Consider the following 22,206-nt stretch of genomic DNA (forward strand, 5'->3'; position numbering starts at 1 on the left):
CACACACAGATCGTTTGCTAGCTTTTCAAACCATTTCATTATTTTATCACTACCACCATTGCTTCTTTGGGGTTTACCGGACATGCTGTCATAAAATTTGCAAGTAGAGATAGTTCTACTTCTTTTCTTTCTAATATTTAGGTGGCTACGTGTTCTTTCATCTGATTGCATTGACTAAAACCCCAGTGGCGAGTTAAGTAGAAGAGGAAATAGTAGGTTTTGAGCAGAGCTGGAGCACCAGAGGATGGCCAGATGGGGAGGTGAAGGCACTATGTCTCGACATGAGCTCAGGGCTTGAGGTAGGCGTCTGCTCGGGGCAGCACAGCATCCTTGCCAAGACCTCAGCTCAGAAGCCCAGACAAGCCTCTAGTCCCATCATTGAGGGTCGTCTAGCCACACGACCTTGCTGGGCAAGCTCAGGCAATTCTCCAAACCTCGCTGTGCCTCAGTGTCTCATTTGTAAAATGGTAGGAATCATGATAATATCTTCTTCATGGTGTGGTTGTCAGGATCAAATCAGGGCATATTTGTGAGGGCTTGTCACTGTTACTTTAAGATGAATTATTAACATGTACTCTTAAACTCTCCCAGTGTTAATTCCTAATGTGGCAAACAGTGATGGATATAATCTACAAAAACAAAAGCTTTGAGGTGGGACCCTCAGTAATTTTTGAAAGTGTAAAGAGGTCTAACACCAAAAGGTTTGAGAATCACTGCCTTTGTCATATTAGTTGTTTAAAGAATTGAAATATGTCCAAGTTTGTTTGTCAATATCTGCTCTTTGAACTTCTCAAATGATCCGTCTGCACTCGTTCCCCTGGCTCCTCCCACACATCAGCAACTGAAGGGTCACTCTGTGGCAGACGGGGGCTGCGGGACGCTGGCTTCACCCTTACATTGGCATCCCTCACACTGGTTCCCGACCCCCTCTATCCTGCTTCTTCAACACTTTGAATCTCATGCCTACAGAGAAACCAACTGCATCACCCTCTGTGTTTTTGTGGTGACCTGGGGTCCATGAAAACCTTTTCTCCTGCTGTCTTCTTCATCACTGCTTCTTCTGACTCATTTAAGTTTGCTATTTGAAATTATTTCCTGAAAGTAAAAGTGAGATCTTTTTTTAAAAGTAGGCATGAGGGGGCTTCTTTGGTGGCTTGGTGATAAAGAATCCTCCAGCCAAGGCAGGAGACAGGGTTCAATCCCTGTTCCAGGAAGATCCCACAGGTCGTGGAGCAGCTAAGCCCATACTCCACAACTATCGAGCCTGTAATCTAGAGCTGGGAAACCGCAAACTGCTGAAGTCTATGTCCTGGAGCCCGTGCTCTGCAATGAGAGAATCCAGTGCAATGAGAAGCCTGCGCATTGCTAGAGAGCAGCCCCCACCCACCACAACTAGAGAAAGCCTAAGCAGCAGTGAAGACCCGGCACAGCCAAAAATAAATAGATATTCTTTAAAAAAAGAAATAGTGTGAGTCACTCAGTCATGTAAGACTCTTTGCGACCCCATGGATTGTAGCCCGCCAGGCTCCTCTGTCCATGAGATTCTCCAGGCGAGGAGTGGGTTGCCATTTCCTTCTCCAGGGGAATCTTCCCAACCCAGGAATTGAACTCAGGTCTCCTGCATTGTAAGCAGATCATCTGCCATACCAAAAAAAAAAGGCGTTCCTTTAAAAAAAAAAAAAAAGGTAGGCATGAAGGCAGCAATAGTGGGATTTCCTGTGATTCTGGTCCCATCGCCTTGAGCTGTGTGACTTCAGGCAACTGACTGAACCTCAGTTCCCTGACGTGTAAGGTGTGATGACAATCTCTCCCTTTGAGGGTTGCAGTGAGCATGGAAGGTAATCTCTACAAGGGAGCAGCCACAGGCAGGGCTCAGGTGTCACAGCTACTGTTATATAAATAGCCCCAAATGGAGGACGTGAGCTCTGAATTCTTCAAAGATAATGATCTGAATTCAACCACAACACTTCACAAACACTTCCCAGTGACCCAGATAGTGTAGACAGAGCCTGCCTCCAGCTAGAGGAGCTTCCACCGCTGGTGACAAGCACGCTCCTTCCTGACGCTAGCTATGGGGGGAAGCACTGAACCGGAAGTCGGGGCTCTGTCGTGTCCCATGTTTGCAGCTATTCGTTGAATGGAACAAGGTCTGTTTCCTTAATCAACAAAAGAGCAGGTTAACCTTAATTATCTCTGGAGTTTCTCCCAGCTCTCAGATCCTGGGATCCTATTAGATTAATGGTAAACGTGTCCTGTAATATTTTAGTTTGCACCTGAAATACCTGGTTTTTCTGAGGCTCAGACTGCTGGGTGGGCCCCCCAAGGAATTTGGAGACTGTCTCTTACTTTTAGATAAATCTCTGAATATTCACTGGAAGGACTGAGGCTGAAGCTGAAGCTCCAATACTTTGGCCACCATCAGGTGCCCTGATGAGGTGCTCTCATCAGGGAAAGACAGAGGGCAGGAGGAGAAGGGGGTAACAGAGGATGAAATGGTTGGATGGCATCACTGACTCGATGGACATGAGTTTGAGCAAGCTCTGACAGATAGTGAAGGACAGGGAAGCCTGGCGTGCTGCAGTCCACAGCGTCACAAAGAGTTGGAGACGACTTAGCGATTGAACAACAGCAGCAAATCTCGGGGTTCTTAGATTTGACACAGATGGATGTTTTGAGGTCAAGAACCACACCATTTCTTTATCCAGTGGTCCAAACTTTCATGGCTCCCACATCCCTTATGTAAAGCTCAGTGAACCATCACCCAGAAGCTCCTGTGCTGAGTGAGCTCCTCTGATGCCTGCCCCCAGCCTCGAGCATATGGACGGCCAGGCAGATGCGCCCAAAGATGAAGCCAGGCACTCAGAGCTGGCCTGGCTGTTCGGGCAAACACAACTTGATCTTGATTCACGCACAGAGCGAAGAATCTTATCTCAGACCTTGTCCACATCCTTTCGAAGCCCCTTCCCTTTCCCTGTCTTTCATGTTACTCACACAGGCCGCAGGGGCCATATGAGTGCTCTTCTGTTTTCAGCAACATCAGAAAAGAATACTAAAAAAAAAATCACCTAGTCCACAACTGTTTTCACCCATCTACCTTTCCTCCAGCCAAGGGAGTTCTCAGTGCACCCTCTCAGATGCTTTTCCTGGGAACAAAGTGTTCCAGAAGCAGCTTTAGCGGCGCTTAAGGACCCCACTGGTCGGCCCCTGGGGGAGGCGGGCCCCTGGGGAGGGGGCAGCCACTGCTAGATGCTGAACGTGGCTGCAGCCCCCAGCAGCTTCAAGGCACTTGTGAGAAATCATCTCAGCATCCACACTCACCCTATCATTTCAACAAGCCCCCCGCAGGCCACATGTCTGTATGTCAAAGTGTGAGAGGCTCTGCTGTGCACAAGTGAAGCAGAGTCCTGCCGGCTCTAATCAGACTTCCCGCTCAAAGGACCGACTTCCCTCCAGGTGCTGGTATTCCTGGTTAACTCGAGGGACACGAAAACACCTCAGCCCAAAACTCATCTTAGTTCTTTGCGGTTGCCATTGTTTAGTCGCTAAATCGTGTCCGACTCTTGGTGACCCCAAGGACTATAGCGCCCCCAGGCTCCTCTGTCCATGGGATTCCCCAGGCAAGAATACTGGAGTGGGTTGCCATTTCCTTCTCCAGGGGATCTTCCCAACCCAGGGATCGAACCCATGTCTCCTGCATTGGCACTTTACTACTGAGCCACCGGGGAAGCCCGCATCTTAGTTCTATTCTCTTCTAAAAACAAAATGGCAAAACACAAAGGGTAGCTTTATGTTGGGGGGAGTGGCATTGAAAGCACATGCGGGGCGAGAGAAGGGGTATCAGGATCCCACCTCCAATTAGGAAGCCCCGGTCTGCATCTCTTGTCACTCCTACCGGGTGGCCGGTCACTTAGAGGAAGGGAAGTGACTGCTCTGAGTCACCAAGTTTCTCATCTGTTATTGGAAACCCAAGCAGCAGGAGCTGTCCTTCTGGAAACAGCAGCAAATGGTTGGTGGTTTGGTCTAATGTTCAAAACGAGAGAGCAGGACCTCCCTGGTGGCCCAGTGGGAAAGAATCTGCCTGCCAACCCAAGGGATGCAGGTTCAGCCCCTGTTCTGGAAAGACCCCACCTGCTGCAGGGCAACCAGGCCTGTTCACCACAACTGCTGAGCGCCTGCTCTAGAGCTGCTGAACCTCAGCTACCGAAGCCTATGTGCCGAGAGCCCGTGCTCTGCATTAAGCAACGCCCCCGTGAGAAGCCTGGGCATCCCAGCTTGCCACATCTAGAGAAAAGTCCATGCAAAGCAATGAAGACCCAGCACAGCCAAAAATAAATCAATAAATCTTTAAAAAATGAAAAGAAGAAGAAGAAGAGGCCAGAAAGGAGAGAGCAGACGCCTAGGAGACAGAACAGCTGGTCTGTTGCAGCGTTGCAGTGGCTGCCTCAGCTCTCTTTCCCCCTGCTTGGGTGTGGTGAGATGGAGGAGGTGAAGCTCCAGCGACCCACTGGAGGGAAAACAAAACAACGGAGATCAAAAGAAGTGAGTGTCCCAGGGGCCCCCGTCCTCGTCCACCTTCCTCCCAGACCTGCATGGTGACACAGCCCAGAGCAAGGCAGCTCTCAGTGACTGTCACCAGTGTCAGCTGGAGATGTCAAAAGTGCACAGATTCCTGCACTTCAGTTGAATAGGGAATTCCCGGAGGCAACAAACCTACAAATATCCCAAGAGGAGCTGCACCTGGGCCAGTGTGGATGGAGGTGGGGTGGGTGCAGGGCAGAGGGACACATGTGTGGGGTCCCGCCTGTGTCTTTCCAATTACCTGTCTTAGCTAAAATCTGAAATGAGACAGGAAACACTTTCGACGTCAGAAGAGCTCAATTTGAACTCTCTAAGTGAGAGTGGAAGCTCTTGGGGTTTGCAGGATTAATGATAATCACTGGCTCTCTTTCCACCTCTGATCACACGAAAGGTAGGAGGTGGCAAGACCATATCAGTGTTCCTCTGAGCCCCTGGTAGGACCCCGCCTGGACCCCCAGTCCAAGCTCTGAGCATTCACCCCAAGTCCCAGCACCAGACTAGGAATGTACACAGTTCTCCTTCACTCCAGAAGCAGCACACGCTTTCAATCCTCTCTGAAGAGAAGATAACATCCAATTTAGAAATGTATCGATGCTTTAAAACGACAGAGAGAAAAACAGTTCACTTCCCACTTGCAAAAACTTTTTCTGTGTTTGCCTCCTGAGTTGGGGAAATGGGCAGAGTGGAGAGCAGAGAAAGACTTCTGTTAGAAAGGCAGAGCCTCCGGTGGAAACAGGAAATAGATTTGGAAATGTGGGTGCAAGAGTAAAGGCGGAAAAAGCCCCTTTGCTGAACTCTGAGAATTTTAGAGTAAAACTAGGAAATGAGGGCAGCTGCCATGCTGTGTGAGAAGAAAATTTGTAAGGATAATATGAGGAAAGGGGATGTAAAGACATTTTGCTGAGTCACATAAACAGAATTGTCCTTCAACACTCCTCTGCTTCCCTGGTGGCTCAGATGATAAAGAATCCGCCTGCAATGCAAGAGACCTGGGTTTGATCCCTGGGTCAGGAAGATCTCCTGGAGAAGAAAATGGCTACCCACTCCAGTACACTTGCCTGGAGAATTCCATGGACAGAGGAGCCTGGCAGGTTACAGTCCATGGGGTCACAAAGAACCAGAGACGACTCAGCAAGTTTCACTCACTCATTCCTCTGCAAGATTTCAGGAGAGAAGAGGCATTTTCAGTTTTTTTTTTTTTTTGAAAGATGTTGTACTGCTGTTTCTTTTATGACCAGTCTGAGAAGGACTTTTTAAAAATCTCAGATTTAATCCTATTAAAAAGAACACCCCACCCTCTGTCTGCCTTTGCTGAACACCTTCCCACTCCACCTTCTTCAGATGACATCTGGCTCAGTCTTTGTATGGTTCCAGGGCAAAGGGTTATAGTCAAGTTCTTTACTACTTCTAAGCTATAGATCAGGGAAGTTCCATTGCTTCTAGATTCCAGGAAAGATGCTTTGATAAAAAGCAAGTCTGTGGGAGTAAGAAGCTCTGAAACTTTCCCTTGTCCTCACATGACCTCCTCGACGCTCAGGCTAATTTATGATGATCCTGGAAAAATTTCCATGGCCTAATTAAAAAAAGCATATCACCATGTAAATAGTTTTTAAGGACACCAAGTTGTCCCAAGGGCAATTTTCCTGGTTCTTTTCCAATTTCTGTGTTTGGAAACTTCCTTGGTTTGTGATTGAGTTGTCAGATTCCGAATGCATCTGAGGTCAATCCTTGATTCTTTGTGCTAGTGAATAATCGTGAGAGTTGCTCGGTATACTTCTTACTGATTTTTTGGAAGTAAAATTACTTGCAGTGAAATGCGCAGATCTGAAGTGTACGATTTTGATGAGTTTTGGCCATTAACCAAAAATTTCAGAAATGGAGACCTGATTGAAATAAAAAAGGTGTTTCTTTGGGGTTTGTTAGGAATACCCCAGAGAAGCCCTTGACCAAGGGCGAAAGGGCAAGGGTGGTGAGAATTGGGAGATTGGGACTGACACTATTGATACTCTGTATAAAATAGATAACTAATGAGAACCTACTGTACAACACAGGGAGCTCTACTCCATCCTCTGTGGTGACTTAAGTGGGAAGGAAGTCCAAAAACTAGGGGCTCTATGTATATCTACGCCTGATTCATTATGTTGTACAATAGAAACTAACACAATATTGTCGTGCAACTAGACTCCAATAAAAATTAAGAAAAGGAGCCTGTGAATTGTCTCCCCACTCCACCCCCAACAATAAAACAAGGGAGGCTTATAAACGGAAAACCCACAAGGTTACAGTTAGTGACATGACTTGTTTGCCAAGAATTATAGTTGGAGCTGGCAAGCATAAGGATGCTTGTTAAGTACCAATCGGCTGACATCTGAAAAGGCTGCATGCACAGTTTCAAGGAGGAACCTTGAGACCATCAGTTTGCAGCTGCTGGCAGATACTGCTTTGAAAACGGTTGGTGGTGTCCTTAAGTTCTGTGCAATTCAGAGAAAATTCAAGTTCTTGGTGCAGGGAGGTGTCTGAGAGCAGGTCTTCCATGGCCCCTGACTCTACTTTTGTCTGCCTGAACTGTGATGAGTCCATTATAATTTCAATTTGTCATCAGGATGAAGATGTACACCCAAGGACCCCCCATTTCCATCACCCCACCAACTCCTTGCAGTCAATCCCGCCCACCACGAGCAAACCCTGGTTTAATTTCTTTCTGTATACTAGTTTGTCTTTTCTGAAGCTTTATATAAGTGGAATCAACGTGTGTGTGTGTTGTTTTATCTTCTTTTGTTCAACATAATGTTTTTGAGATTACTTAAGGCTACTATAAATGTTTAAGTGTTTTCATAGACACAAGATTTCACTCCTCCTGGATAAATACCCAGGAGTGGGATGGTTGGATCGTAGGGCAGGTATATATCTAACTTCATTTTTAAAAACTTGGAATTTTCAAAAGTTAACAGTGTTATTTTCACTCCCACCAGTAATGTCAGCAAGTTGCAGTTGCTCCCTGCCAACATTTGGTATTATCAGTCTTGTATCTGTTCTACCCATTCTAATGGACTCTTTGAACAGTGGCTTCTGATTTGCTTTTCCATGATGTCTAATGTTGTCTTGAGCACCTTTTCAAGTGATTACTGATAATCAGATATCTTCTTTGGAGAAGTGACTTGAACAATCTTCGCCCACTTATTTATTGTATCCATCATTATGGTATCATACAGAGTAATTTCACCCCCTAAAAATCCTCTGTGCTCTACATATTCATCTCTCCAGCCCCCCTGCTCCTGCTGCCGCTAAGTTGCTTCAGTCGTGTCCGACTCTGTGTGATCCCATAGACAGCAGCCCACCAGGCTCCCCCATCCCTGGGATTCTCCAGGCAAGAACACTGGAGTGGGTTGCCATTTCCTTTTCCAAGGCAGGAAAGTGAAAAGTTAAAGTGAAGTCTCTCAGTCATGTCTGACTCTTAGCGACCCCATGGACTGCAGCCTACCAGGCTCCTCCGTCCATGGGATTTTCCAAGCAAGAGTACTGGAGTGGGGTGCCACTGCCTTCTCCGTAACCCTTGGCAACCATTGATTTTTTTTTTTTTTACTGCCTTCATAGTTTTTCCTTTTCTAGAATGTCTTATAGTTAGAATCATACAATGTGTGGTCTTTTAAGATTGTCTTCTTTCACTTAATAATATGCATTAATGTTTCCTCTATGTCTTCTTCTGGCTTGAGAGCTCATTTCTTTTTAGCTCTGAATAACATTCCATTGTCTGAATTTACCACAGTTTATTTGTCCACTCATTTTCTGAAGGACATCTAAGATTGCTTTTTCTGGACAGAGAAAAAAAGGAGCTGAACTAGCATCTATTCTATGACTATTACGTGTTGGGTGCTCTGCAAGTTACCTTGATATGTTATTTCACATAATCTTTAAAACAAATCAGTAAAATGATAATTATTATATGAATTTTACAGAAAAGGAAGCTGCGTCTTAGATAAGTAACTACAATAAAACTGTGTGGCTAGTAAGCTGGTGGAGCTACAATTTAGAGACCCAGCTTCCTTCCCTTTCTGCCGGGGACCAGCCCCAGCTGATCCAGGGTATTCGAAGGAGAGACGGCATAGGCGAGGATCAGGATACAATAGCTTCAATTAGATATTAATTAAAGATATAAAGAGTAATAGAATAAGGATAGCTCAGTAGGAAAATTCAGTGGAGAAAAGAGGCTGAGTAGCTTGGTTTACACGGGAGACCAATAAAACTTCAAGACAAGAAGTTTGCACCACTTACGTAGGCCGCAGGCGTCCTTCCGTTCTCCCGAAGGGGAGGAGACACTGAGGCCTCCCGGGTCGGATCTTAGAAGCCCAGGCATAATTAGTAAGCATGGTGGGTTCCGCGCTCCAGATGGAGACTCAGCCAGAGTGAGAGAGAGCGCGACATGGGGAGACCAGTATTTCGAGAAACTGATCCCAATTCTTTATTTTCCAGAGTCTGTTTTTATACACTGAGATGTTATACAAAAGTCACGTGGGGACAGCAGTCCTGACTTTTATTAAAGTCAGGTGCTTCACACAAATGTATACAGAGGTCTTAGGGGTGTTACATCATCTTCTGGCCAGGGGGGCCTGCTGACAATTTACGACCCTCTCCTTGTGACAGCGGTCAGTCAATCAGGACACTTATTTCTCCAGGGCTGATTATTCTCAAAACAGACGCCACCCAAATAAAGTTACATTCCTACAGGGTGAGGGTGTAGTGGGTTTTAGTTAAGGAAAGAATTTACTTAGCCTAAGGTCTAACGTGATTAATATCAAAGGTTAATACTTATTCCTTCTATATATTCATTAATGTGTGTAAGGGCAGGGGATGTGGAGACTTAGCAACAAACATTGGCTCAACAAATGAAAAACCCTTCACCAACACAATTTCTAATCAGCCCATTATACTTATACTAATAGTTTTCTAACTTCTCTAAAGAACCTGTTTTTAGAGGGTTTAAAGCATCTTGTGCCTCTCACGGTTGGGAGGCTGTGAGCAATCACATGTGGCTGGACGAGCCTGTCAGGCAGGCTAGAGAACCTTCAGAGGAGTTTGTAGGTTAAAACACTCTTATCACGCCCAGGAATTATTATTAACTGGAGCTCTAGGTTAACTCCTTCTCCGAAAGAGGTGGTGGGGGACAGCCCCCCGTAAAGTCAGAGGTGTAGGTAAGAGCACAAAGTAGTAAAGTAGGCAGGCTCTGGTTATGGGGGTAGACGCTCGGGGATTTCCAGGGGGACTCCTGAGGCTCGATCCTGCCTTTGCGTATGTCGAGCCTCCTTCCTCATGACCTTTGCCATGGGCGGAGTACCTCACTCTGGCCCCCAACACCTTTCCACTACACTATGTTTCTTGGCTTATTATGAGTATTACAATTACCAGAATTTAATTATGTGATGGGCTTCCCAGGTGGCGCTAATGGTAAAGAACCCGCCTGCCAAAGCAGGAGACGATAAGAGACGCGGGTGCGATCCCTGGGTCGGGAAGATCCCCTGGAGGAGGGCATGGCAACCCAGTCCAGTGTTCTTGCCTGGAGAATCCCATGGACAGAAGAGCCTGGTGGGCTAAAGTCCATGGGGTCGCAAAGAGTCAGAGATGTCGGAAGTGACTCAGCATGCACGTTATGTTACAGGTTCCTCTGCAACTGCTGGCCCGCTCGGCCATTCAAATTGCTGTTGTTTAGTCCCTTCTGGGTTAGAGGTGGGGCAAGCTGTTCACATTCTCCTCATCCTCTGGGGGGTGTCAGGAGGGTCCTGCATCCTGGATGGGGATAAGGGGTGGTCTCCAGGACGGTGAGTGGCTGGGCAGAGCATGAGGGCTCCGAGAAGCTCCGCTCCACACGGAGTGACTGACTCACAACTGCAGACGGTCCTCTGTCGGCCCCGGGTTTGGCCACCTGCCCAGAGCTGATGCCCTTCTGCTGGGTGGCGAGGCCAGCTGCGGGCAGCCCTGGCCGCCTCACTTTCTCCCGTTTCCTGTTCCGTCCTGTCCACCTCCTCCACACAGCCTATGACTTTTTCCTGAAAAATCTCATCTCTTGAAGCAGGGCAACGTGTCTAGAGACACACAGTGGAATCCCTGTTCTGATGAGACCAGCACGCTTCCCTCCCCATACTAGTTGGGTGTTCGGCTACTTCTTCAAGTGTCTTTAGTGGGAAACCAGTGATGGTTTTTTGGGCCAAGCGAGGGTCAGGTTTTGTGGTGTGAGAAGAAATGTGGTAAACTCAGAGGTGGGTGGATGGGTGAGAAACACATCTCCTACTCACCACACACTGAGTGAACACTTAACAAATATTTCTCCTCCAAGAAACGATTTCTCAACAGATACATTTCATCCCTCAGTTAAATCCGTGTGGCTTCCCCCGCTGCCCACCTTTCCTCATGTTAGTGAAGTGAAAGTCGCTCAGTCGTGTCCGACTCTTTGTGACCCCATGGACTATACCCTGGAATTCTCCAGGCCAGAATACTGGAATGGGTAGCCTTCCCCTTCTCCAGGGGATCTTCCGAACCCTGGGATCGAACCCCGGTCTCTCTCATTGCAGGCGGATTCTTTACCAGCTGGGCCACCAGGGAAGCCCTTCCTCTTGTTCCTTGTTTAGAAACTATGCTTGCTCGGCAGGAGTCATCAGAATAAAACCCCAGCTGTTTCTATTAATTTAGTTTGACAGACACTGTAGCTTGGCTTAGAACTTGGCTGAAGTTAAATTCTGAACCATCTCTGATCTGAAGGTTTCTAAAGAACCTTCAACAGCCTGAGTTTCTTTCCAGGAAAAAGTGGGGTACATGCCAACCCCTTAAATCAAGGGAAGAAAGGTGGGGTTCGAACCTTTTGATGGTTGACTGCGCCCGTGTTTGGAAGCTCCTGGATCACTAAGGTGCCTTTTTGTCTTGGCAGAGGCTTGTCATGATGACCCTCCGAGTCTCAGAAACGCCATGTTCAAGGTCTTCAGGTACGAGGTGGGCACCATGATAAACTGCGACTGCAAGACAGGCTTCCGCAGAGTGTCGGCCGTCATGCGCTGCGTGGGGGACTCCAGCCACTCTGCCTGGGAAAACAGATGCTTCTGCAACAGCACCTGTAAGAGTTTCCACTGGTAACCCCTAGGGAAGGAGAAAAACTGGAGCAAAGAAGGAGGCGGGGCTGCAACTTTCCTTGGGGGCTGGTGGGGGGGGGTGGAATTCCTTTACAATGTTGTTAGTTTCTGCTGGTAAGGAAGTGAATCAGCTACAAGTATTCATATATCCCCTAACTCCTGAGCCTCCCTCCCACCACTCATCCTACCCTTCTAGGTCACCACAGGGCACCGAGCTGAGCTCCCTGTGCTGTACAGCAGCTCCCCAGTAGCTGGTCCACACACACTAGTGTATATATGTAAATGCTACTCTCTCAGTTCTTCCCATTCTCCCCTTCCCCTGCTGTGTCCACACGCCCATTCTCTGCATCTGCGTCTCTATTCCTGCCCTGCAAATAGGTTCATCTGTACTACTTTTCCATGATTCAGAAAGACACATGCACCTCAGTGTTTATTGCAGCACTATTTACAATAGCCAGGACATGGAAGCAACCTAAAAGTCCATTGACAGAGGAATGAATATAGAAGATGTGCTACGTATATACAATGGAACATTACTCAGCCATAAAAAGGCATGAAATTGGCTCATTTGTAGAGATTTGGGTGGACCTAGACTCTGCCACACCAAGCCAAGGAAACCACACTTTAAGAGGGCGTGGCGGAGGGGGGGAAGACATTACACTAATAATTACTAAACAACTGAAAATAACTATAGTTCATAACGATGTGAATGTAGCACATGCAACTGAGCTGTTCTCCATAGCAGCTGCACCACTGCCATTCTTCAGTTCAGTTCAGTCGCTCAGTCGTGTCCAACGCTTTGCAACCCCATGGTCTGCAGCATGCCAGGCTTCCCTGTCCTTTCCCAACTCCCAGAGCCTACTCAAATTCATGTCCATCAAGTTAGTGATGCCAGCCAATCACTTCATCCTCTGTCGTCCCCTTCTCGTCCTGCCTTCAATCTTTCCCAGCATCAGGGTCTTTTTTAAAAGAGTCAACTCTTTACATCAGGTGGCCAAAGTATTGGAGTTTCAGCTTTAGCAGCAGTCTTTCCAATGAACACCCAGGACTGATTTCCTTAAAGATTGACTGGTTGGATCTCCTTGCAGTCCAAGGGACTCTCAAGGTCTTCTCCAACACCACAGTTCAAAAGCATCAATTCTTTGGCACTCAGCTTTCTTCACAGTCCAACTCTCACATCCATACATGACTACTGGAAAAACCATAGCTTTGATTAGACAGACCTTTGTTAGTAAAGTAATGTCTCTGCTTTTTAATATGCTGTCTAGGTTGGTCATAGCTTTTCTTCCAAGAAGCAAGAGTCTTTTAATTTCATGGCTGCAATCACCATCTGCAGTGATTTTGGAGCCCGAAAGAATAAAGTCTGCCATTGTTTCCCTTGTTTCCCCATCTATTTGCCATGCAGTGATGGGACTGGATGCCATGATCTAAGTTTTCTGAATATTGAGTTTTAAACCATTTTTTTCACTCTCTTCTTTCATTTTCATCATAAGGCTCTTTAGTTCTTCTTCACTTTCTTCCATAAGAGTGGTGTCATATGCATATCTGAGGTTATTGATATTTCTCCCAGCAATCTTGATTCCAGCTTGTGATTCATCCAGCCCAGCATTTCACATGATGTACTCTGCATATAAGTTAAATAAGCAGTGTGACATTATACAGTCTTGACATATTCCTTTCCCAATTTGGAACCAGTGTATTGTTCCATGTCTGGTTCTAACTGTTGCTTCTTGACCTGCATACAGATTTCTCAGGAGGCAGGTAAGGTGGTCTGGTATTCCCATCTCTTTAAGAATTGTCCAGTTTGTTGTGATCCACACAGTCAAAGGTTTTAGTGTAGTCAATAAAGCAGAAGTAGATGTTTGTCTGGAATTCTCTTGCTTTTTCTATGATCCAACAATCATAGGATGTTGGTAATTTGATCTCTGGTTCCTCTGCCTTTTCTAAATCCAGCTTGAACATCTGGAAGTTCTTGGTTCATGTACTGTTGAAGCCTAGCTTAGAGAATTTTGAGCATTACTTTGCTAATGTGTGAAATGAACGCAATCGTGTGGTAGTTTGAACATTCTTTGGCATTGCTTTTCTTTGGGATTGGAATGAAAACTGACCTTTTCCAGTTCTGTGGCCACTGCTGAGTTTTCCAAATTTGCTAGCATATTGAGTGCAGCACTTTAGCAGCAGCATCTTTTAGGATTTGAAGTAGTTCAGCTGTAATTCCATCACCTCCACTAGCTTTGTTAGTAGTGATGCTGCCTAAGGCCCACTTGACTTCACATTCCAGGATGTCTGTTCCAGTTGAGTGATCACATTATCGTGGTTGTCTGGGTCATGAAGATCTTTTCTGTATAGTTCTTCTGTGTATTCTTGCCACCTCTTCTTAATATCTTCTGCTTTTTTTAGGTCCATACTGTTTCTGTCCTTTATTGTGCTCATCTTTGCATGAAAAGTTCCCTTGGTTTCTCTAATTTTCTTGAAGAGATCTCTAAACATGTCCATTCTATGATTTTCCTCTATTTTTTTTTGCATTAATCACTTAGGCAGGCTTTCTTATCTCTCCCTGCTATTCTTTGGAACTATGCATTCAAATGGGTATATCTTTCCTTTCTTCCCTTCCTTTCACTTCTCTTCTCAGCTATTTGTAAAGCCTCCTCAGACAACCATTTTGCCTTTTTGCATTTCTTCTTCTTGGGGATGGTTTTAATAACTGCCTCCTGTACCGTGTCACAAACCTCCGTCCATAGTTCTTCAGGCACTCTGCCTATCAGATTTAATCCCTTGAATCTATTTCTCACTTATACTGTATAATCATAGAAAGTGGAAATGAAAGTGAAGTCTCTCAGTCCTGTCTGACTCTTTGCAACCCCATGGACTGTAGCCTACCACAGTCCTGCGTCCATGAGATTTTCCAGGCAAGAGTACTGGAGTGGGTTGCTATTTCCTTCTCCAGAGGATCTTCCCGACCCAGGGATTGAACCTGGGTTTCCCACATTGTAGGCAGACGCTTTACCATCTGAGCCACCAGGGAAGTGGGATTTGATTTAGATCGTATTTGAATGGTCTAGTGGTTTTCCTAGTTTCTTCGATTTAAGTCTCAATTTTGCAATAAGGAGTTCATGATCTGAGCCACAATCAGCTCCTGGTCTTGTTTTTGCTGACAGAATAGAGCTTCTCCATCATTACCTGCAAAGAATAAAATCAGTTGATTTTGGTATTGACCATCTGGTGATGTCCACGTGTAGAGTCGTCTCTTGTGTTGTTGGAAGAGGGTGTTCACTATGACCAGTGTGTTCTCTTGGCAAAACTCTGTTGACCTTTGCCCTGCTTCATTTTGTACTCCAAGGCCAAACTTGCCAAACCGTTACTCCAGGTATCTCTTGACTTCCTACTTTTGCATTCCAGTCCCCTATGATGAAAAGGACACCTTTTTTTGGTGTTAGTTCTAGAAGGTCTTGTAGATCATCATAGAACCGTTCAATTTCAGCTTCTTCAGCATTAGTGGTTAGGGCATAGACTTGGATTACTGTGATATTGAATGGTTTGCCTTGGAAGCAGAGACCATTCTGTCTTTTCTGAGACTGCACACATTGCCATTCTTTAGGATGCCCTCTGACTCTTAAACAACCTGCCTTCGGGAGACAGGAGTGGCTGAGATTGCTCTTCTGGCCACCACACTCACCTCCATGCACGGCGTTGACAGGCTGATGGCCAGAACGGGGTCCCTTTTGGGGAGACACACAGGCACAAACCATTCAGCCAGAAAAGCTTGGGTCCTTCAGAAACACACTATAGACTACTATCATCACGTACAGGAAGCCTGCCTGGCGGGCTGGTGCTCTGCTGCCCGTGAACAGGCCCTCTGAGAGCCCCCTGAGGACAGGGTGTGTGGGGCTCATTTTTATAACCTCAGCATCTCCCAATATTGCCTGGCATGTTACAGGCCCTAGAAAGATGTTCTTTCTGAGGGTATTCTCTTTTAAACACCTGTGAAGTTATATTCTTCATTCCCTCCATACTCTCTAGCCCCTGCTAAGAACCCAGTAAAACAAGTCACTCCTGCACCCGAAGAACAGAGGGAGAAAAAACCCACAGATGCGCAGAACCAAACGCAGCCTCCGGAGGAAGCTGACCTTCCAGGTAGGAACGGACCTGCTCTCTCACAGACACACGCAGTGCACCCCCAAGGAGGAAAGTCCGGCCTGTGGTCCTCTCTCCCGAGGACGCCCTGGGGACCAGCGCCGTGGCGCGGTGGTGGCAGGCTCTCTGCTCAGCATCTCGAGCCCCTCTTACAGCAGCCAGCCTGGGCTCTGTGCATCCTCCAGGCTTGGGAACTGGCCCAAGAGGGCTCAATTCAGTTCAACTCAACTCACTTCCATTCAAATAGCATTTTGGGGGCTAACTGCCCCAAGCACAGTGGCCAGAGAATAGCAATCTGAGTCGCCAGTACTCCTTGGCCTCAAAAGATGCTCTGTGTTTCCCTTAAGGAAGAGACACTGAACTGTGAGCCAAGTAATTGACTTCCAGACATCTCTATTTCTAACAGGACAGGGTTCTGAGTTGGGTGGGGCCACACTGGCTTCTGGAAGCTGCGGACAGAGCTTGAGCTAATGGGCTGTGGACGAGCCAGTGCTGTGTCACCCAGCTGCTGCCTCGACTTTCCAAAATTAATACGGTGGAAGTCAGCCTTGACATCGGGAAGAAAGGAGCCCATTAGGGAAACCTGAGCGTTGGGGGGCCAGCTGACCTTTCAATACCCCGTGCCCCTATGCTGATTGTACAACCTTACAGAGAACTTTACGACTTGGTGTATAATCTCGTTCCAACCTCAGAACCCAGTATGTCAGGGAGCAGGAAATATTCCTTCAATTTACTGATGGAATTGAGATGCAGAGACAATTAAAGACACGGCGCGACTCATAAAATGGGACCGAAATAAGGCCTCGGGTCTCCTGAATTAGACCAGGGCTCTTGGTACGATTATTTAAGCTACTTTGAATTTATTTTCAGCTTTTATTAATTAACAAAAAATAAAAAGACAACAACTAATCTGGGGAACCTGCTGCAATACGCTGTCTCCTCTCCTTGTCACTGTGACTTTTTTCTGGAGTGAGGATTCAGAACACATTCGTTGTTTTCCTCTCCTTCTCGCCTCCCATATCCCACAATTACTGAAAGTTTTCTCAAGAGATCAGTGTTTACTCTCCTTACTCAAGAGATAACCAGCTGCCTCTGGCTAAGGGATGCTGCGCAGACTGTCTTAATTTGGAAGTTTTCACTCGAAAGAAGCAAAACTAATTCCAACGGGTCTGGACGGTTATGAATTTTACTGACTGGAAAGGCAATTTGATTCTGAGACTTAAACACACGTTCAAGGATGGACTGCAAGATGCTGTACTGAGCAGACCCCTCAGAATGGGACCACTAGGCCTCCTGCTGCAAAGGGTCATGGAGGGCAGTAGGAGGGGTTATGTTGGATCCTTGGGGTTGTGGAAGGTCAGAGCATATACACAGCTTCACAGTTCTGGGCTTAGAAGGATCTGTGGTTCCATGTGTCCAGATTTGGGGGGCAAGGGATTAAATCAAGACAGGACATGATCTGTGGGGTTAAAGGGCAGCCAGGCTTTGGTTTTAGTTGGATGAGGGGAAAGTTACTGGATATGGGAATTTTCAGAGGCCTTAAAAGGGCAAGCTTCAGGCATGGCTTGATCAGGGACCAGGCTCCATTTCTCTAAGATCGTCTTGGTGCTTCCCTCCTCCCAGCTTTGGATTTGTCCCAAGTACTTCTCCGTGGCTCCAAGACGACCACTTGAGAATGTGCTTCCTCACTTAGCAGTCGAGATCTAGGTGGTCTCCACATCTCCTCGGCCCAGACTGGCTGGAGCCTGCCCTTAACCCTAAGCTGAAACCACTGTTCGCACGCCTGTCCACTGAGCAAATCTCTCCCTGTCAGCAGAAGCTCGTTTCTCTGCGTTCCCAGAGCGAGCACCTGTGTCATGCTCCCCACGTTCTCCCTGCAGAGGCTCCTTCCCTGACCCACTGTCTGCTCACTGCAGGAGAGGGGGACTGGGTCTTCATGCCTTTCACAAAGTGCCTAGCAAAGGCCCTAACAAATAGATGTTACCAATACTTATTGGAAGAAAGCGGGGGGAGGGGTGGAGGAGGGGCCAAAGAAGAGAAGAAGGACTGTGGTCTGGTCTCTAGGAAGAGGCAGCCTGGACTCACAGCATCTCCTCAACTTGCCTCTGGAATTCCCTTCCCCTCGTCCAGGTCACTGTGAGGAACCGCCACCATGGGAACACGAACGTGAACCTTTAAAGAGAGTCTACCATTTCACGCTGGGGCAGACGGTTCATTACCAGTGCGCCCAGGGATTCAGGGCCCTACAGACCAGTCCTGCTGAAAGCACCTGCATGATGATCAACGGGGAGCTGAGGTGGACCAGGCCCAGGCTCAAGTGCATACGTGAAGGGGAGCACGGTCAGGCTTCAGGTACAGAGGTGCCCGGGCCCAGGGCCCGCCGCCTGGCTGCTCCCTGACCCACCCGCCACGTGGTCCTGGGCAAGCCGCTCCCTCTCCTGGGGCCTCGGTTTGTTCTTACTCTAGAAAACGGATGAAATGAACCGTAAGGTCTCCATGCCCTGGGGTCCCCCATTTCCTGATGGGGATAAAGAGCAGGATCTGAAAGAGGAAGACAGGCATCTTCCAGAGGGCCCCCCCCACCCCCACACGGCGTTTCTAGCTGATCCTGAAATTCCCCCTCTGCTTCTAAGCTACCAAGACTTCCTCATTCAAAAGGGAAAGTCCACCTGCCCTGCATATGTTTCCAACTTGCTGATACGTGATGTAAATCCAGCCTCCTTCTATACCAGGAGAAAGCCACCCCCCTTCTTATGTGAGTCCCACCTGAGCTTTGCCAAAGTGCAGACGTGCAGGGCAGGGACTTTTCAAGCACAGACACACAGGCACACGCTTGTGTGCTCGTTCACACACACGGACACGCCACCTACGTTGAGTTCTTCTGCTACTTTTGTCCTCAAATCGTATTACCATATCTACAATCAAAAGGCCCCCCATTGGGCCCTAACTGTCGGTGGTTTCTTTGCTCGCCCCCATTGCCCAGGCCCCACACCTCCCTCTTGGATCTTCTTGTTGGGGTGCTGTGTTTCTTTCCCATAGCCTGCCCCCCCACCATGAGTCACACTGCCCACCAGGCGTGTCCACGAGCAATGGGGAATCTGTCACAAAGAAAAGCTCTCCTTTTGGGCATTTCTACTTTAATAGGCTTCCCAGGTGGCCCTAGTGGTAAAGAACTCTCACCTGCCAATGCAGGAGACATAAGAGGTTCGATCCCTGTGTTGGGAAGATCCCCGGAGAAGGAAATGGCAACACACTCCAGGATTCTGGCCTGGAGAATCCCATGGACAGAGGAGCCTGATGGGCTACAATCCAGAGGGTCGCAAAGAGTCAGACAAGACTGAAGCGACTTAGCACGCACACACTTTGCTTAATGGTTTGATGGAATTTGTATTAGGATGACCCAATTCCAAGCTGCAGACAGCAACCAGAGCTGAGTAGGAAGTTCGGGGAGAAAGCTGCTTAGAGCTCCAAGGAGAGCCAGAGTCAGGGTCACAGGTCCCTCCCTCCCGCTCTGCTGGGGTCACTGAGCCACTTCACTGTGACCCTGATGGGGACCGCAAAGCCGAGACACACCTCAGCTACCATGTCTGGGGTCAGCTGAGGAGGCGGAGGGGGTGGGTGGGAGACCCCAGAACCCCACTCCTCACCTCTGCCCCACAAGCATCCTTCTTCTCTCCTCCAGATGACGCAGAGCCTCAGGAGAGCACGGAAGCTCCCCCTGGGAGTGGAACTTTCTTACCAACCAGGATGGCAGGGACCACAGGTACGGCTGGCATTCTTGGAAGACAAAAGCCTGGCTATTAAACTGTGAGGCAGGAGAGGGAAGAGCTGGCCTGGGAGTTGCCCCCTGGTGCTAGAGACGGTCCCACATCTGCACATGACCTCCCAGGCCTCAAACACGGTCAGTGTCGCCAGTGTCAGAGGATAAGCAAGTTGGAGGGCAGCAGCTCGAGGCAGAAGAACGAGATGTTCAGAAGTTGGGCCAGGGCTCCCCTGGCCTCTCGCAGGTCTCCAGCGGCCTCCGAGTCCCCTGCCTCCAGAAGCCTGGACTCTCACAGCCCCAGGCAGCCCCACAGCCAGCATCCACAAGCTCCTCCCCCTCTCTTGCAGATTTCCAGAAGCCCACAGATGAGATTGCAACACTGGATACGTTCATATTTACCACTGAGTACCAGATTGCAGGTGGGTAGTGACCCAACAGAAACCTACACATTTGCTTGGTGGGTGGTGAGCTGCTTGGTGAGTTAGTCTAAATGAACTCTTTACACTATATGATATATAAACTCAAAGACGAATCCAGAGCATAACGTGACTCAGAGTCACAGGCACGGCTGTGGTGAGTCAGCAGTGAGGTCTCCAACCAGCCTCAACCAGAGCCTCCTGACCAGCTCCCAGAGGACAAACACCCAGCACCTGGATGTGAGTGGAGGGAGGTGGCGTGCCCAGCGCAGGAGAGAAAAAAACACACCAAGACCACTCCAGCTGCCTTCTGGTGGGAGCCAGAAACAGGCTTTGAGGGAAACAAAAAAAACCCCCAAACACCAAAACGGAGCTCTTCGAGTAGAATGCTGGTGACCAGGGCCTGGGGGTGAGGCAAAGAGAAGACGGTGACAAAGGGCACGGACTTCCTCAGCAGAGGAGTCGGTCTGGGACAGTCAGGGTGTAGGGATCACAGCAACGATGCTGTGTCGAGGACTTGAAAGTTGCTAACAGTAAATCTTCAACGTTCTTGGCACAGAAGAGAAATAGTAATTACAATATATTTTGCAATAAAAGTGCACACCTTAAAATTACAGCCTGTTACAGGTCAATTATATCTTACGGGGCGGATGAAGGGAGAAAAACAGGCTCTGAGGCACGTCTGAGACCGATAGATGGATGGCTGGATGGATAACCGCCAGCTCCAGGGCAAAGGAAAGAGTGTATGGGAAACAGAGATGCTTTCAGGAGATGCCAAGTGTTTATCACTTACCTTTATACTCATCTTGATGTTTCAACATTTCTTTCACCCCTTGCGGGCCTCACTCAAGTTCTCTTTAACTGAGGCTGGGCCTCTGACCCTCTCTGAAGAGGGTGCCTGTCAGCTGCTCCCTGAGAAGGAGGGGAGTCCCCTTGGGAAAGGTTGGGGCCCTTCTGATCCATACCCCCAGGTCCTGGTCCTGCAGCCTCCAGGGAAGCCTGGCCAGGAGGGAGCTGCGTTCTGAAAAGGGGCTGCGGAGACCGCGGCGCTCACCTCCCCAGAAGCACTGAGCTGGGTGTGGAGGGCTGGGGGCACCGACACGCGGGAAGGGGCTCTCTCAGCCCCGGGGCCGCCTCCCTGACCTGCTTCTCTGTCCACAGTGGCCGGCTGCACCCTCCTGCTCGCCAGCATCCTCCTCCTGAGCTGCCTCACCTGGCAGCGGAAATGGTGAGTAGTTGTGAAACAGAGAACTGCCTGACACTGTGTGAGTCCCCCAGACGCCCAGAACTGCAGTCTTCTGGGAGACGGGAGCAGACACCTCAGACTGACCCAGAGAGCTGTTCCAAGTGTTAGTCACTCAGTCGCGTTCCACTCTTTGCGACCCCATGGACTGTAGCCTGCCAGGCTCCTCTGCCCATGGGATTCTCCAGGCAAGAATACTGGGTTGCCTGTATTGTGGCAATACAGGGTTGGTTGCCATTCCCTACTTCAGGGGATCTTTCTGACCCAGGAATCAGACCCAGGTCTCCTGCATTTCAGTCAGATTCTTTACCGACTAAGCCAACAAAAGCCTTCTTAGAATCCAATGCCATCTGAGAGCGCCCTCTTGTGGCCAAATGAAATACTACTTTCTTTCTTTCTTTTTTTTTTTTTTTTTAAGCAATTGGTAGCATTCAGAAGGCAATGGCACCCCACTCCAGTACTCTTGCCTGGAAAATCCCATGGACGGAGGAGCCTGGTAGGCTGCAGTCCATGGGGTCGCTAAGAGTCGGACACAACTAAGCGACTTCACTTTCACTTTTCACTTTCATGCATTGGAGAAGGAAATGGCAACCCACTCCAGTATTCTTGCCTGGAGAATCCTGGGCTGCCGTCTATGGAGTCGCACAGAATCGGACAGGACTGAAGCGACTTAGCAGCAGCAGCAGCAGCATTCAGAAAAATAAGATCGTGGCAGCCGGTCCCATCACTTCATGGCAAATAGATGGGGAAACAATGCAAACAGTGATAGACTTTAATTTGGGGGGCTCCAAAATCACTGAAGATGGTGACTGCAGCCATGAAATTAAAAGACGCTTGCTCCTTGGAAGGAAAGCTATGACCAAACTAGACAGCACATTAAAAAGCAGAGACATTACTTTGCCAACAAAGGTCTGTCTAGTCAAGGCTGTGGTTTTTCCAGTAGTAATGTATGGATGT

At 48.1% G+C, this 22,206-nt stretch overlaps 1 protein-coding gene across 1 annotated transcript in view; it reads left to right on the forward strand.

Moving 5' to 3' along the window:
* Positions 1–22,206, forward strand: part of IL2RA (interleukin 2 receptor subunit alpha) — a 45,667-nt gene that overhangs the window by 19,284 nt on the left and 4,177 nt on the right. Inside the window, exons 2-7 of the mRNA XM_070801994.1 lie at positions 11,495–11,677; positions 15,714–15,827; positions 17,958–18,179; positions 19,510–19,590; positions 19,938–20,009; positions 21,168–21,234. Coding sequence (XP_070658095.1) covers positions 11,495–11,677; positions 15,714–15,827; positions 17,958–18,179; positions 19,510–19,590; positions 19,938–20,009; positions 21,168–21,234 — 739 coding nt within the window. The remainder of the gene's footprint in view (positions 1–11,494; positions 11,678–15,713; positions 15,828–17,957; positions 18,180–19,509; positions 19,591–19,937; positions 20,010–21,167; positions 21,235–22,206) is intronic.

This window comes from Bos indicus, chromosome 13, assembly GCF_029378745.1.
Source record: "Bos indicus isolate NIAB-ARS_2022 breed Sahiwal x Tharparkar chromosome 13, NIAB-ARS_B.indTharparkar_mat_pri_1.0, whole genome shotgun sequence".
NCBI lineage: Eukaryota > Metazoa > Chordata > Mammalia > Artiodactyla > Bovidae > Bos > Bos indicus.